Source organism: Anser brachyrhynchus (genome assembly GCF_964034855.1).
Source record: "Anser brachyrhynchus genome assembly, chromosome: 6".
In the NCBI taxonomy this organism is placed as follows: domain Eukaryota; kingdom Metazoa; phylum Chordata; class Aves; order Anseriformes; family Anatidae; genus Anser; species Anser brachyrhynchus.
Genome location: NC_137700.1, coordinates 38,083,910 through 38,100,336, shown reverse-complemented (window position 1 = coordinate 38,100,336; position 16,427 = coordinate 38,083,910). Strand labels below are relative to the sequence as shown.

Sequence of the window (16,427 nt, the reverse complement as noted above, 5' to 3'; positions counted from 1 at the left end):
CAGCCCGTCTTTCTCTCGGTCTCCCCTTAGGGAAGGAAGGATTAATCCTGGGGGCGACGTGCAGAGCATTGGTGGAAAAGCGTGGACTTTGTTTTAAGACATCAAAGGGGAAGGACATAAAAGGATGGACACTACCTTCCAATACACTTTACTTAGCTGGTGACAAAAACTCCGGGCATGCAGTGAATGCGTAATTACCCCCATCTGAAAATTCCCTATCTAATTTGATATTTGGTGCTCAGCAGAAGCTAGCCTTCGTAAATAATATACAAAGTAAGAAACCTAATCCAGCAGGCTAGAATGTTTAATTCATCATTATGCGAGCTAATTGGAAGGTGATTATATGGTAATTGCTCATTAGTGGTGTATATTTATCGCTGTACCTTATGTCAAGGCCATGGGAATTGTGTAGAGGCTGTTCTCTCATTTCAAGGCTCAGTTTCGGGAGCAGGAGCGAAGCGGGCCGGATCGAGTTCTGCCCGACGTCAGCCCCGCCGCTTGCGGTGCCCAGCGCCCCTATAAAGCCGGGAGCGCTCGGGGGCGCGGGGCAGAGAGGGGAGCAGAGCAGAGCCGTGCCGTGCCGTGCCGTGCCATGCCATGCCATGCCATGCCATGCCATGCCGTGTCGCCGGCCCGGGGACAGAGAGGGGCAGGAAAGCGGGGGGCTCACCCGCAGCCCCCCGGTCTCCATCCCCGGGGCTCCCGCAACAGGCGCTAATTGCAGCAGGGTGATTAAAAACCAGCGGGGGCTGGCGATTAATGGCCCCCTTCGCTTTCCAGAGGAGGACCACGGCCTGGGCTCCCCGGCTAAGCCAGCTCCCCCGCCAGAAGGAGGGATGGGTTGCGGCTGGGGGCCAGGGGGTCCCCTAAATTGCCACCTGCAGCCTTTGGCAGGAGTAAAAGGGAGCTGCAGGAGCACGGAGCAGGGAAGGAGGGCTGCTGGCTAAGGGGGCAGGGGCCGGGAGATGCTCCTTATCAGGGAGCGCTGCCCCTCTTCGCCTATTTCCTACCAGCCGGGCAGATAGGCCGTCTGCTAATTAAGGGGAACTGCTAATTTCCGCCAAGCCCTGCGAAGTAACGGCGCGATCCATCAAAGGGGGGAGGTAAAAGGAAAACAGCGTGGCGAAAAGCCCCAAAGGGGGGGCTCCGAAGGGCCCTGCCCTCGCCCCCCGGGGCAGGAGAGGGGTGCGGGGGGGGCGCGAGCCGGGAGGGGGGGGTGGTCTTGGGGGGGGCGGGAGCCGCCGGCTTTGTTCGAGGGAAAAGCGTTAAAAACCCCAAGGCGAGAGGGGCCAGATCCCAGGTGCGGAGCAAAGCCGGGAAGCGTCGAGGTCCGGATCCGGCCCTCGCCACCTCGCCATCTGCAGGGAACGGGCTGGGAGGAGGCGGCGGAGACGGGGTTTGGGGAGGGGGCCGCAACCGGGACCCCCACCCACCCCACCCCACCCCACCCCATCCCACCGCACCGCTTTGCGGCCGCTGCTCCGCGGTGACACGTCTGGGGAAGGGACGGGGGGGCGGGGAGGGGGACACACACATTTAACCTAAAACCAGAGCAAAAGCGAGGGGGAGACCGCGGGGCAAGCAGCGGCTCCGCCACGCACTCACTCGCCAGCCCCTCGCCCCGCAGCCCCCGGCTCCGCACCGCCCCGCACCGCTCCGCACCGCACCGCGCATCCCGAGCGGGGCGCGGGGGGGGGCGCGCAGCGGGGCCGGGTCTGGGGGCTCCAAGGGCAGAGCCCCCTGCACCCCCCGGCTCCTCCCGTCCGTCCGTCCGTCCGGGGGCTGCGAGCAGGCACCCAAAATCGCATTTGAAAAAGTGGCAAAAATCCGCCCGAGCCTGCAATTCGCCACCCGAAAAGTACCCTCCCTCCCCCACCCCGCGCAGTTATTTAATATAAAATGTATTTTTAAACACCGCTCGGATAGCATCTCGCCAATATTTATATTTCCACGTTGCCTGGCATCCACCGTCCCGCATTAGTCTTCTCCCTCTCTCTCCCTCTCTCTAATCCTGCCACTTTAAATAGATGAATTAATAAAGCAAATGAGGGTCTAATAAGCTGACTGTCCTGCCTATTGAGGCAGGGGGAGAGAGACTAGAAAGTGCGCCAAATTTGTTTGCAGTGGATCAAGGCTAGCCGCCTTTGCTTCACTTTCTTTATCTTAATTCCGACTTGAAAAGATATAATTATCTAGTTTGAACAGAGCTGCTATCAAATCCTTCTCTAGGCAAGGCAGGGGAGAGCTGGAGTGGATTGCAGTGTTCTGAGCCGCTTGGTGCAGCCGGAGATAGGGAGTAATGAAGTTGTGGAGTCCTGAGATACAAAGGGCATTAACCTCATTAGCATGAAACCTTTTCTTCTAACCATTGTGGGACCCTTTCAGACTCCTAATCCCCCCTATTTTCAAAGCTTGGTTTGTAATAAAGCTTTTAGGGTTTTTTTTCAAAGCTAATGGCATTCTCTGAAGATTTTATTGCTGTTACGCTACATAGGACGCTTAATTTTTTTCCCTCTCTCCCTCTTCTCTCCTCACGGTTTTTTTTTTTAAAAAAAAAAAAGGAGGGGAAAAAGTATATGGTTCCTGCAGAAATAAGCCTTTTATCAAGATGGGAAACAATTTCTAGGAAGGCCCGAGTCTGCTGTTTAGCCGCGACCCGTTTAATGTTTGCCCATTTGCATGGGTTTGAAGTGGAGCGCAGGCTAACTTGGGCGAGGTGAGCGAGGGGAAATGTGCGCCCTGCTTCGCTGCACGACCTGCACCGTCAGCTCTGCGGGAAGGGGGGAAGGCGGCGGGAGAAGTTTACCTTGGGAATAGCTCCACGAAATAATTAGCCCGGGTTTAAATGGAAGGGACCCGCATTGCGACATGCGTCCGAGCCCTGCCTGGGCCTCTCTCTTATATTTGGAGCGCCGGTGAATGGAAAGTCACCGGGATTGTATAAGGAGCGATGGCAAAAAAAAATAATAAAATCGGATTTTTTTTTTTAAATAAAAATTTGCATAGTACCCGATAGAGCCAACACGTGCACGGAATGTCTAATCTTAACTTTTCAAGGCAGGATGTTTAACAAAGCTCGTATTTTCGCGATGCATTGTAACTTCGCCTTATCACAGTGTAAAGGGTAGTCAGATTGTCCTAAATTATGTCCAACTAGCCCCCCTGGATCCACGGATTAAGAGATTAAAGGAGACCACTGGGCAATGCCTCCTCTTTCCCCTTCATATTCCTGGTATGATAATTGCCTAAACTGATTTGCACTTTCACAAAAGCTTGCAGGATTCTTTGTAGCTCGAACAGAGCAGACGAGGTTTCTCTATCAATGGAAATAAAACTGATTAATGCAGTCTATCAGGCTAAGGAGCAAATGAAGCATGAAAAAACAACTGTGTACCCCCAGAAAACCAGCTAGTTTCCTCAAGGACCCAGAACAACTTTTTTTTTTTTTTTTACTTTTTTCCCCCCCCCCTAGGTCTTTAAGGCTGGAGTTTTGCGCAGAGCCCAGAATCGCTCCCGCAGCGGCGGGGACACGGGCGGCTGGGGCGCAGCCCCTGCAGCGACCTGCGGAGGGGATGTGAAAGACAAGACCGGGGAAATTTAAAAAAAAATTAAAAAAAATCCTCTCCCGCAAAATAAAATACATATTTCTGCAAAGGAAACCCCTGCTGCAGCCTCACTCTCCCTTTCTGCCGAGCCGCTGCTGCGGACCAGCCTCCCATCGCGGCTCGGGTTCCGAGCGGGGAAGGGGCTGGCTTTGTTTTTTTGTGTCTTTCTTTTTTTTTTTTTTTTCAAGGTGTTTATTTACGGCGAGTGGGGCTCTGCGGCTTATTTTTAGAGGTCTGTTTACAAGCGAGCGGCTTCATGAAGGCGATGCGCCCGTGGCCGCAGGAATGCGCTGCGCGGCTCCAGAGCCCGGAGCGAGAAAAAGTCTGGGGAGAGGGGAAAATAGATGGCTTCAAATTGTAGGGCATATTGATAAATCTTTATTGACAAAATATTGACAATGACATACTTCTTGGAAGTATATAGCGTGTTAGAATTCTAACAAATTAAACACAAAACACAAAAATATTTACATTCTGGTATAGAAGACATGAAGGAAACATTTGTCACTTTTTTTTTTCTTTTTTTCTTTTTTTTCTTTTTTAGTAGCTCTATGATCTCGGAACGTTATAAGGTCAGTGCTTGAAAATCGCCCCAATGGCCATTAGGAAAAAAAAAAAAAATCAATCCGCGATTTTAAGTCCTTTTTTTAAGTCCTTTTTCTCTGGATCGTCCCAGCCTGGGAGGTGTCCCCACCGCCAAACCTGGTGGTTGGGTTTGCGCTTTAGTTGTGGTAAAAAATAATCACCGGCCGTTTTCACGGTGGGGATATAACTGGGGAGGGGAGGGAGATGAGGGGGGTAATTTAATTTGATTTTCTTTTTTGGAAGAAAAAGTTATCACCAGCCCCAGCCCCCCCGTCCCTCCCCTGCCCCCCCGTGTTTGTCCATCGGGAAGGAACACTATGCTTTGTTACTGCTACTTCATTTAGCTTTCACAAACACTTTGACGCCAGAAGTTATCATAAAATGTTTACAGACTGCACATTTCTCGTAAAATAAAATTAAAAAGCACACAGAACCTGTCTTAAAGGGAGAAAAATTACAATTCATTTCTGTCTTTAGGAACCGGGGTATTTTTTTTTCATTTTTTCCTCTTTTTTTCCTTTTTTTTTTTTTTTTTTTATGCCCAGACGGCTTTACACATGCAATTCAAGTTTCTGAAACAGGTGTGGGTTTTGGCTGCTTATGGAAATTTTTCTTTTAAAGACGGAAAAAAACTGTGAAGTGCAAAAAACGTCCTGCAAGGTGGTACTATTTCTTTCTCTCTTTTTTTTTTCGTTTTTTTTTCTTTTTAAGATTTTTTTTTTTAAGATTTTTTTTTTCCGAATTTTTTTTTTTTTTTGACGTTACGTTTTTAAAAGTGGACTGCGAGAAACGGAATACCTGTCAATCACCTCGTCCCGGAGTTTTGGCTCTGATTGACAGATCCCCTTTGCCAGAGTTGTGCCAGCGGTGCCCCAGCCTGCACCTCTCGCGGTCTCGCCCTCGCTCGCTCGCGGCTGCCCTCCCAGACGGGGATGGCGATTTGATGAAGAAGATCCCGGTGTCCCTTCCCCGCACCGCCACGCCGGGGTGTGTGAGCCTCTAACACTTTATCTCGGTGGGGTGGCTGGCTTGAAAAAGTCCCAAAGTGCCAGTTTTGTGGTTTTTTGTTTTTGTTTTTTTTTTAATCGTCCGACGTGACGTCGATTTCTTCTGGACTGGCTTGTTTGGTGGCGATCCTCCACCGGTTAATGTGATGAGTCCCTTTTTTCTTCTGTTGTGAGTCTGAACCTTCCTCCTCCAACTTTTGCCGCTTGAACTTCGTCCTCCTGTTCTGAAACCATACTTTTACCTGCGGGACGAAAGGCACCGCCCGTTAGCCCGCCGCCCTCTACCTGGCCTCTACCCTGCTCCGGGGACCCCCTTACCCCTGGGACCACCTGAGCCCCTCCAGACACCTGCAGCAGCCCCCACACCCCCCTGCGGGGCCGCGCAGTTTCCGCGCAGTTTCCGCGCAGTGCCGCCGGCCGCCTCCCCGCACGCCCGCCCCGACGGCGGGGCGCCCCCCGGTACCGCTCCCCCCGGGGGCTGCGGGGCTCCAGCGGCTGGCAAGTGAGCCCGGGGGTGCTCCGGGGACACCGGGTCAGTTGCGGGGTGCCCCCCGCACGGGAGCCCCCGGCCCGGCCCGGTACGGCACGGTACGGCGCGGCCACCGGGAGCGATGCGCACGGAGCTCAGCGAGAGGCTCGGCCCTAAACGGGGTGTGAGGGTGAGAGCTTGCTCTTGGAGAAGTGAATAAAATGAAACCAAACCAAACCAAAAAAAAAAAAAAAAAAAAAAGAAAAGAAAAGGAAAAAAGGCCTAAATTAAAAACGTCCGGCGCAGCCCCGAGCGCCTCCGCGGGGCTCGCCGTCCAGGAGCGATCGTCTGACGGCGAAACCTGTCCTAAATGCCGTCCTAAATGTCCCTCCGGATTTGTTCAGCCCCGAATAAATCTGACTTAACCATCCGGCAGCTGACTTCAGTGCTTTAATTACAGATAGTATTGATCTGGGAGCTATCTCCAGGGCTGGCCACACTCCTCGTAGTGGCCAAAGGTAAACATTTTTTTTTTTTTCCCCGAAGCAGTTTAAACTCTGGTTCTGTCTGAAAGTGCCTGATAAAGGCCCCAGCGAGGGGGGAAAAGGGAACTGGAGCATTTTAATAAGCTGGTTTAACCCGCTTCGCTGCCTCTTCAGAACAGAGACCTGCCCGGCCGGACACACATCTCTGCTGCATTTTCATATTCTCCAAAAGTCCCCCATTAAAAAGCTGAGCGGGGAACAAGGGGTGAGTTTAATTTGCTTTTAGTTTGCTAATTGAAGGGGAGGACGGTTCATTTCTGCACGCTGATCTCCCAAAAGGGAGCTCATTTGTAGGGGACTGGGGGTTTGACATCCGGACAAAAGACCCCAACCAGCTTCGGAATCAAGCAGCACAAAGACCACCTTAAATACAGCTTTCCAGTGGAAATAAGCCTGTGACCGGTCCCTTGTTCGGAGAACCTCATAAAAGTGGCGATCCCTTTTTATTGTTTTGTTAGGGAGACATTTTAAAACAAAAGCTCCAACCTCTTTATTGCTTCCCCCACGAAAAGGAGTTAAAAAAAAAAAAAAAGTGTTACAACTTAATCCGCCCAGAGAACGCTCTGTTTACTGGGAACTTTGAACTAGGCTGCGGCTGGGTATTATTATTATTATTTTTTTTTTTAAAGTACAGTGCCACATACTGTAGCGAAGACAATCCCCATCTGGAGCCCTCTCTCCACGATCCTCCTGGAAGGGCGCAAAACAAAAGCCCGGCACCAGCAGCGGCACCAGCACCACCACCACCACCACAACAACCCCCCCAAAAGCCCGGCCTCTCTTCCGGCGACGAGAAAACCCCGTGGAAAGCGCCCTCGCCTCGGGGCCGAGCCGTCGGGGGGTGCCCGCCGAGCCCCCCGCTCCCCGGCCGGCCCCGAGCGCAGCGGGCTCCGCTGGAGCCCTGGACCGCGGCCAGCCGGCGGGGGGGGGGAGGGGGGGTGAGGGGGGGGTGAGGGTGGGAAGGGGGCTCGTTGCCATCGCTAATTTCTCCGCTTTTATTTTTAATCGTCGTGCCCTCCCCGGCTGGTTCCTCGTTTCGCCTCTGCCGGACGCGGGGCTGGAAATGAGCGCAAAGCTATCCAGAAAACTGCATTTCCATCCCGGGATCCAAAGAGGTGTTTTGGTTTTGTTTTTGTTTTTCCTTCCCCCTCCGCCTTTTGTTTTCCGGGCTTTTGCCCTAAAGTGTAAATATTTCCGAGGGGCACACCGGGCTCCCAAAAAAACCGAGCGGGGGCTCGCGCTTGCCGTCGGCGCATCGCCATCCCCGCCGCTCCCTTCCCACGCCGGGGTCCCTGCGGTGGCAGCCGAGCTCCGGGGCTGCCAGCGGCCACCCCAACGAAGGCGATCGCCCTCAAAACCGGGCGAGTTTTTATCACTCGCAGCCACACGGGGACGGGAACCACGTCGCCCCCCCTTCCCGGAGGCCTAAACCTCCGCACGGGGTTTTTGCACGGGGTTTTCGCCCCCGTCCCCCGGCTTTTTCGCTTCGTCCCCGGCCGCAGCTGCTTCCCCTTACCTGAGTTTCCGTGAGGCTGAGGCTGTGTGCCAGCTGTTTTCTCTCTGCTCCTACTACATAATGGTTCTTCTCAAAGGCATGTTCCAGTCTCAGTAATTGGGATGGGGAGAAAGCTGTACGGATCCGTTTGGGTTTCCTGGCCAGTGCGTTGTGCAATAGGAAGCTCTCCGGGCTGGTTTCATTCCCTGGGCAGCAGGGCAAAACGGGGATTAGCAAAACACCTTCCCCAAAAGCACTCGAGAGGAGTTTTTAGCGCAAGAATTTGGGTCTCCCACCATTACCCGCCGGAGAGCTCTGCCTCTTCTTTCTCCCTCCCTTCCTCCCTCTCAGTCTCTCTCTTTTTCTCTCTCTCTTTTTTTTAATTCAGAAAGCGACCTTAAAAATATTATTTCGATAACTAGGTGCAAGGAATAAGCAGGGGAAGGAGAGAATTGGGAGAAAATCAAACCGTAAACACAAGGCAGGCAGCACTATTAAAAACACACGCAAAAAAAAAAAAAAAAAAAAAAGTAAAGGGACTGGCCAGAGCCCGGCTGCGGTGTCTGCGGCTTCATCCTGCAGCTGCCCTGCTCTCCCTCACCCGCCGTATCTCTCCGTGTTTGTTTGCTTATTTATTTCCTGAGAGGCAGGGCAAGGCTCCGAGCGCGGCCCCGGCCCGGCCCGGCCCAGCACGGCTCCGCTCCGCCGCCGGGCCCCGCTTCCCTCTCCGGGGCCTCCTTCTCCCCTTCGTCCCCCTGGTCCCGGGGGGGGGGGGGGACACAAACTTCGGGGAGGCCCCGGGGTGCCCACCGGAGCCGGCCTGCTGCGGAGCAGGGATTTTTATTTTTTTCCCCTTTTTTATTTATTTTTTTTATATATATATTTTTTGGGTGGGGGGGTTCGCCCTGCCGGCCGGCCCCTGCATCTCCTCAAATCGGTCCATCCAAGGTGGAAAACCCACCGAGGGTCTCTCCCCGCAAGTGCCTTAAAAATCGTTGCAGCAGCAGCAGCAGGAGGAGGGTGTGTTTGGGAGCAGGCTGTGGCTCAACACCGGGACGTTTCCGCCTTTCATCTCCCGCTCCTTCCCAATCGCCTGATGGCTGTGACAAATAATTTGGTGAGCGAAACCTGTAATTTTATTCTGCGAGGGTAATAATCCAGCTCGTATCTCGGTCCGCCTGGCTTCGGGGAGAGCGGCTCCTTTTCCAGCCCGGCTGCAGCGGCTGCGGAAGGCCAGGGAAAAAGGGGGCTCGCAGGTGGTTTGTTTTCGTTGGGAAATAACAAATAAAAAATTGGAAAAAAAAAAAAGAAAAAAAAAAAGGAGAAAAAAAAAACAACAGATGGAGTCCTCCGAGAGGAGGCTGATTTTTTTTGTTTGTTTGTTCGCTGGTTTAACGAAAGAAGCAGGACCCATTACTGGACCCACTACGGGAGGAAATCTTCTCCCCCTTCGGAGAAGAAGCTGCCGGTCGCAAAGGGTTAAAGAAGGGGGATTTTATTGATTGGGCGCCATTGGGTTTGGTTCTTTTCCCTCAGCTGGGCAGCGATCACTCGGCAGCCCGGAGGCTTTCCCTGCCTGCACCGGCCCTCAGCCCCGGCTCTCCCGGCAGCCCCAAATCCTCGGCTCTCTCATGCGCTGGGCTTTTATTTTTATTTTTTTCCCCCTTCTCCTTCCTCTGGGCTCCGTCCCAGCCCCTTGCTGGGGCGCCACCCGCGCACCCCTCCCGGCTTTCGGGGTCGCTCCGGAGGTTTGAACTAAAATACCCAGGCGGCTTTTCCAGCCCCGCTTCTTTCGGGGAGCAAAAACCCGGGGAAGCCGGGGCCGGCGGTGCCCTGATCCTGCTCGAAGGGAGCCCAAACCGAGGGCAAACCCGCGGCCGAGCCCGACCCGCCGGGCTCCGACGGCTCCCGGGGGCCGGGGGATGGATAGGGGCCGGGGGATGGCTGGGGACGGACGGGGGGAGCCCGGCCGCGGGTGGGAAAAGGGGGGGAGAGGAAAAGTTGCACGTACCTTGGAACCTCTGGCCCAGATACCGGTAGCGGTGTATTAGCCAGGGGTAGAAGGTGGAGGGGTCCCTCTGCTGCGAGGCGAAGAGCGGGTGCGTGGAGTGCGAGGCGGGCAGCGGGTGGGCGGCCAGGGCGTGGGGAGGGGGCACGGGATGGACCGGCACGGCCGGGTTCGGCGGGTGCGAGACGGCCTCTGCAAAGACCAAGTCCGGGTTGGAGTAGACCCCCCTGCCGGTGGAGTGGAAGCCGTTGAGAAAAGGGTTCATCGGGCTGGAATTGGCATAGCTCAGCGCCGCCGGCCGGATAGGATCCTCGGAGCGAGACGCGGGCAAGGGGCTGTCTTTGGCCACCAGCGACTCGATGGTGAAACACCGCTTGGGTGCGGGCTGAAACATGCTGCCGCGGCGAGAGTCCCCGAGCGAATCTCTGCCTGGCTCTCTGGTGCGCGGGAGGCGATCCGGGGAAGTTTGCAGCAGGGAGTGACTTGAGGAGGGATAGATACACACATAAATAGACAGGGGCTGGAGGAAAGGAGGCAGCGGCAGCCAGCGGTACCCAAAAGGGAGACACACGCACGCACGCACACACACACACACACAAGAAAAAAAAAAAAGTTGCTGGGAGAAGTTTCCCTCCTGCAAGGAAAAGGCGGTCGCCCCCCCCCCCCCTCCCTCCCTAAGTCCAGAGACAATCCATGGATGTGATCGGCCCCTTCACAAGTTGTGCAAACGATTTGTTAGTTCATGAGCCTAATTAGTGCTGGGATCACATAAACAGCTTCCTCTGAAGCCTGGTAAATGGCTTGATGATTGGTCGCTATTACTCGCCTTGAGGTTGAAGGGGGAGACTCTTTAAAGTGCGTCAGAGGGGAGGCGAGCGCCGGGCAGCGCCATCGGGAGGGATGGAGCCGCGGATCGGAGTGCGCCGGGAGCGCGCAGAGCGGCGCGGGGGGAGCGCGGCACCCGCCCGGCCCTGCCCGCGCAAGCCCCGCGCAAACCCCGCGCAAGCCCCGCGCAGCGCAGCGCGCCCCCGGCTGCGGCCGACCGAGGTAGGGGGACGGCGGCGGCGCGGGCTGGGGGGTGCTCCGCATCTCTCCGCGGGGTGCGGGGAGGGGGGGGGGGGGGGGGGAAGGAGGAAAGCAGCGCGGCTCCGCCGGCCCCCCCCGGGGGTTACCTCGGTGTGCACGGAGCCCCGCCGTCCCGGGGGGGGTGCCCCGCTCGGAGAAGGCGTCGTGTGCCGCTGCGGGGACGGGCTGCCCTCCTCCTGCAAAGTTAGCGGCGCCCCCCCGCACGGCGAGGGGCCGCAGACAAAGCGCAGGGCAGCGGCATGGTGCGAGCCGGGCCCCGCCGGGCGCTCCCCTACGGGACAGGGGAGAGAGTCTCCGGTCCCGGCCCTGGCCGGATTTTCGCGATTACCTTTGGGTCCGGGGATGATTTTAGGGCTGAGTTCTTCTCCTCCCATTGGCTGGGGCCGCGGAATAATTATGATCACATCCTAATACTCTTGGCTGGTGCTTACTGTTTATTGGTAGTTAAGGATCTATTATCTATTCATCAGCCTCCCATTTTTGCCAATTACATTCTTCTAAAGTGAAGTACCAGCAGGTATTTTGCACATTTACAATTAATGATAAAAAATCTGGCGTGCTTTAAATCTATTACGCCGCTGTGTAATTTATCTTAAAGATGCAGAATTGCTAATGTAAATTAATGTTTCTGTCGAACCGAGGGGACGGGGGGAGGCTTAAAACCAGCCCAGCGTTTCTTTCCTTCGTTCACGCACTTTGTTTTCTTTTTCCTTTCCACTTTATCCACAAAGAATCCGTTACTCCGCCGCATTAAAACAGGCTCCAAATCGCTGTCGAAGCGGTGCCGGGAAGGTCCTCGCTTCTTTCCAGTAAAGGGCGAGCTGAACTCCGGGCGCCTTCCCCGCTCCCCGTTCGCAGCTAGCCGATATTTTCGACCCGATAGCAAACCGGGCTAAATAGATGGGACAAAACAGCGCCGGGCACGCGAGGATGCCGGGTTTTTACGCCTTTTGTTTAGGGACGCCTTTCCCTTTGTGTGCGCCGCGCTGCGCGCACTCGGTGCGGGAACAAGTTCGCTTTCCGTGTAAACGTAAACGTGCTCCCCGACTCGGAGCGGCTGCACCTACGGACACCACAGACACACGTGCATGCGATGGCAGGGACAAAGTGAGAGAGGTGCTCGCAGGGAAGGCGTAACTCAAGGCTTCTGAGGGATTTTGCAGCGCGGTGCGGCTCTCGCACGGTTGGGAGAAGCTCTCCTCCCGGCCGCCGGGCGCAGAAAGGCACGGCCCCACCGGGCTGAGGCGGATTTGCCCCCTCGTGTGCCTTGGGAACAGCCCGAGGTTCAGCTTTTCAAGTCCCCTCCGCCCCTTTTCTGCAGCACCTCTCACCGAGCCGGCGGTACCGCCGCCCGTGCGGACGGCTGGCTGCGTTGGAAGGAGCCAGGCTCAGAAAGTGCCCCAAACACGGCGGGTGTTTGGGTGCTGAACCCGATGGGGTCTCGGTTCCTAAGCACTGAGAAGAAAAAGAGAAACTTTTCCTTCTCCTAGGAAGAGACGCGATCTGCATCTGCGTATTTACACTTCTCCGGGACTGCAACATGAATCTAAACTGGAAAAAAAAAAGAGTCAACTCTTTTTTTTCCTTTTTTTTCCTTTTTTTTTTTTTTTTTCCAGACATCCTGAGATAATCACAGGGCTGCTTTGAAAATTGCATCGAGCAGTTCGGCAGCCGGGGAGGGAGGAATTACACCCGTGTGAAAACCAGCCTCACCGGCACGCACGCCGAGCGGGGGAAAGCGGCCAAAAGGCTCACTCCGTTTCCCTCGCCCCTCTTCCCTGGGAAATAATCTCTAGGCTGAAATCCCCTCACGGAGGGAGACCCGTTGCTCTCGGGAGGAGAGGGGGAGGCCACGGCTGCTGCTCAGAGGGAGCAGGGACCTGGAGCTTCCCCTCCCCGACCCGGCTCGGCCCTGCGCGCCCCGTACGGCGGCTGTGGCCGCTCCGCTCCGCGCCCTGCTCGCCTGCTGTGCCTGCTGTGTACATCCATACGTCCCTATACATCCCTATCTATCGATGGATGTGCCTGCCTGCCCTCGGACAGAGCAACCGCAGGGTGCAAAGCCCGGGGAGCACCGGCTGCCTGGTTTTGTCACGGAGAAAATAGGCCGGGGATGGTCGGAACAGAAACCAAGAGGGCTCGGGATGGGGTTTCCCAGTATTTTCCGCGTCCCCCTGGTTCCCCATGTCACCCTCCAGCCGTGTCTCGGGGCACCTCCCGCCGCTGCCTGCGCTGCCCGGGCCGGGGCCGCTCGGTGCCCACCGGGGCACGTCTCCCGCAGCTCCTCTCGGGGGCTTTGCCGGCCCCGCATCCCGACGGGCCGCTCTCCCCTGTCCTCTTGGCGTCTACGAGGAGAAAATCTGGCAGGGGCTCCCTTCCCAGCAATCCCCGATCTGCTCCAAACACACTTGGAGGCAGCCTCTCTCGGAGGGAGGGGTGCGCTACATTCGCAGTCAAATTACATGGCTGGCCTCAGAGGCAACTAGCTTCGGATTTCCAAACTAATACTCATCTTTTAAAAGCCGAGCCAAGAAGAAAATGCGAGGAAGGCCTCAGATGCGGGAGACCTCGGGGTAAGGCGGTTGTTTACGGGCTGATCCAGGCTGAACTTTGCCGGGTGGGGGCTGGCGGGGAGGAAAGTTTCAGCCTGCACGGAACTTTTCTTGTTCCAGGCTGGATTTGTCCGTCCCCGCTCCCCTGCTCCCGGGGAGCTGTGTCCGCAGCGGGGCGGAGAGGTGTAACAGGCGGGTCGTGCCTGGAGAGGGCTTGCGTGAATTAGCGGGGTTAAACTCACAATTTGATTCCGTCCTGGGCATCCTAAAGCCCGGGAGGTAAGGCCGAGGGTGCTGCAAACCCTTCACAAAAGAGCGCTGCGAGAAGGGAGAGAGGCGCAGCGCCGGGCCGGGTACCCGGAGCCCCACGGGCAGGTGGATGTCCTCCGAGGGGGTCTCGCTGCCACAGCCCGGCTTTCCAGCGTGGATAGCAGCCCTAAAACCCTCCGTTCCCCTTATTTTGGCCCTGCCGTGACGGCCCAGCTTTAGCAGCACCTCCGAGCAGGGGGATGCGGCGGGGACAAAAGAGGAAAAAAACGGGGCGTCGGGTGGCGGCCCCGGGGTTCCCCACCGGGTGCCGTGGGAGCGGCTTTCTGCCGGCATCCCGCACCGCCCGGCCCCAGCGAAGCCTCTCCGGGCCCGTCCTGTCCCTGCCCGGGGCTCGGCGGCGGCGCATCCGCGGGCCCGGAGCATCCGCGGGGCGGCAGCGCCCTCTGCCGCCGGCAGCTCCCTTCCGCGGGGCCCTTTTTGCGCGCATCGGCCGCAAATTTGCGCGCCCCGGGCCGTCGCCTGTCCCCGCGGAAGGCCGCTGTCCCGGCCGGGCTCGGCCACAAGCAGCAGCGCCCGTCCAAAAAACCCGCAGCTCCGGGGATGCTCGAAGCCACCCAACCATCCCCTGCGCTTTGCTTTTTTTTTCTTCATTTTTTAATTTGATTTTATTTTTCACACCTCGTGGCTCGTTGCACGCCGTTGATGGCAACGCCGTTGTGCGCTCCTGGATGAGGGGGGCATTTGTTAAAGTTGGTTTTTTGTTGTTGTTGTTGGTTTTTTTCCCCACCACCTGCCGGGGCGCAGCCGGCGGGGCACCGGCAGCCCGGTGCTGAACGGCTGCCCTGCGAGCTGCGTGTTCCCGGAGGCATCTCTGCTGCGAAAGCCCTGATTCTGCCACCAGGGCTCTCCCGGCATGGGACGTCACCAGACTCAAAAACTCAACCGAGACCCGGGGCAGCGCTGCCGGGCAGCCGGGGCCGCACCAACGGGGGGCTCCGAGCATCCCGGGGCATCCCGTGTGGGCAGAAAGGTGCTGGGGGAGCAGCGGTGTGTGCAGAAAAACTCTCGCACCTGATGCTTATTTCTCTCGCTGGAAGACGGTGGATCCCAAAGGAAAAACGAGGGTCCCCTTCGCAGCCCCTCTCTGCACTTGGGCTGCTCCGCACCGGGGTGCGCAGCATCCATCCTCCGCCCTGCGCGGCCGGCTGCTGCCCTCACCCGCTGTGTCCCCCATCCCGGCCCCCCACATTAGTGTTTCCCAGCTCCGGAGCGAGCTGTGCGGCTCCGGTGTGCGGAGTTGGTTAAGAAAAGGAGTTTTCCTGCCCTGCCCGGTGCCCGCCGGTTCCAACCCCAAAGTCCCTTCAGCCCTGGGGCTCGGCCGCCCGAGGTTTGCCTGGCGGGGCTGTAGGTGCAAACTTTCCTCAACTTTCCTCCGGACTGATTTTACCGCCGTCGAAAAGGAGGGAAAACAATAATTCTTCAAAAGATTAATTTTCTAAGGAAAAATAGAAAATTGCACTACTAATTAACATTAGCTCCGCTCGGCACCTTTTGTTACTATTGGAGCGCTTTGAGTTTCTCCTCGAGACGTTTAATTTTGTTAGTTTTGCTTGTGTAAAGTGCTCCCAAAGGGCCCGATCCTGCCGTCCCGCCGAGGCACGTTTGCTTTTCATTTCACGGCACATTTCGCTGGCTATCAGGGAGGGTCGCTGCTATCTTCTGCGGGATCGAGGAGTTTCTAAGCACCACACGGTGCCATGCGCTGCGGCTGGCCGTGCCGGGGGCAGTCCCCGGGGAACCCCAAACGCCGTGGGGCGGCCTCTGCATCCTCACCCGGCAGCTGCGGACCCCGCAGCTCGGTCGAGCCCCGCGGCAAGTGAGCTCTGCCCCGAGCCCCCTTCCCCTCCGCCGTTAGCTCAGTGGCCCGTTCGTTTCTGTCTTCCCTCCCGCCCACCGGCTGGCGAAATTCGGGCTTGCAAAGAGCTGAGGGCATTGAGGGGGAATTCATACCCTGCACCCCTCACCACCACCGGCAACACCTCCAGGCATCTACCTCCCGGTGACCCGCATGAGGCCGAAGGGGTTTGCAGTGAAAGAAGCAGAATAACTCTCAAATAATTCTCCAAGCTTCCAAAGTACAGCGCTTCGATATTAGCACGTTGAAGTGTCGTTTAGCGCAGTAATCAATACGTATTTCATTTTAAATCATGCAATTATTTTTTTTTCGAGGACCTGAAGAAAGTAATTGCTTGCAGTGGCACCTTGGAACAGAAACCCAAGTGTCCTGTTTTGACACGAATAACCTTGCCGAATTCCTTCCCTGGCTGATGTGTTCCCAAATTTTCAGTCTTGCGGGGATGTGCGCGCTGTGGAACTCGTACAGCGTGCGTTAAAAGAGAGCTCCTAAAGCGAAATCAGCCTTTTCCATGGATGTTTTAGGCCCCCGAGACCCGAGGTGGCTTTTTATCCGTGCATAATCTATGTCCCGCGAATACGTGCGGGCTGTTTCTTAAACGGCGTGCGCGATTCCGTCTGGTTACCGCTCCGTTACGTGGTGTTGGATGCTCCCATCCAACAACCGCATTCAACCCTAGGCTAGTCCCCAATTAAAGGCTCTTTTACAGTCTACATTTGTTTTTTTTTTTTTCTTTCCTGGAGGGAGGGAAAAAAATAAGGGAAAAGCTTTTTTAGGAGTCTCGGCAAACTTCACCCCGGCGCGGTGCCTGAGGGAGGGGACACCTGGGGCAGGGGTGGCTGCCTTTTTTCGGATCGCCTCCCTGCCCGTTCCCGTCGGGGCACACAGCT

The 16,427-nt window shown here is 56.4% G+C and overlaps 1 protein-coding gene and 1 long non-coding RNA gene across 13 annotated transcripts in view; one reads left to right on the top strand and one right to left on the bottom strand.

The window, feature by feature from the left end:
- Window positions 1–3,960: 3,960 nt before the first annotated feature.
- Window positions 3,961–11,181, bottom strand: EMX2 (empty spiracles homeobox 2). Of its 2 annotated transcripts, XM_080598271.1 has the most exons (4): window positions 10,887–11,181; window positions 9,718–10,196; window positions 7,728–7,912; window positions 3,961–5,439 (listed from the first exon to the last, which is right to left on the bottom strand). In XM_080598271.1, exons 2-4 carry the CDS (start codon window positions 10,106–10,108, stop codon window positions 5,272–5,274), a joined length of 744 nt encoding a protein of 247 aa, XP_080454397.1. In that variant the 5' UTR covers window positions 10,109–10,196; window positions 10,887–11,181; the 3' UTR covers window positions 3,961–5,271. The 2 variants fall into 2 exon arrangements, with proteins under 2 accessions (XP_080454397.1, XP_080454396.1); XM_080598270.1 differs by lacking the exon at window positions 10,887–11,181 and having other exon boundaries at window positions 9,718–10,319.
- The window catches only part of LOC308197570, a 49,988-nt gene continuing 42,243 nt past the window's right edge, over window positions 8,683–16,427 (top strand). For 4 of the 11 annotated variants that reach the window (XR_013953094.1, XR_013953095.1, XR_013953098.1 and 1 more), the window contains exon 1: window positions 10,542–10,761. This is a non-coding gene — a long non-coding RNA (uncharacterized lncRNA). Of the gene's footprint in view, window positions 8,824–10,505; window positions 10,762–11,531; window positions 13,374–16,427 lie in introns of those variants that run through there. The other 7 variants (XR_013953093.1, XR_013953096.1, XR_013953100.1 and 4 more) reach the window with 6 other exon arrangements.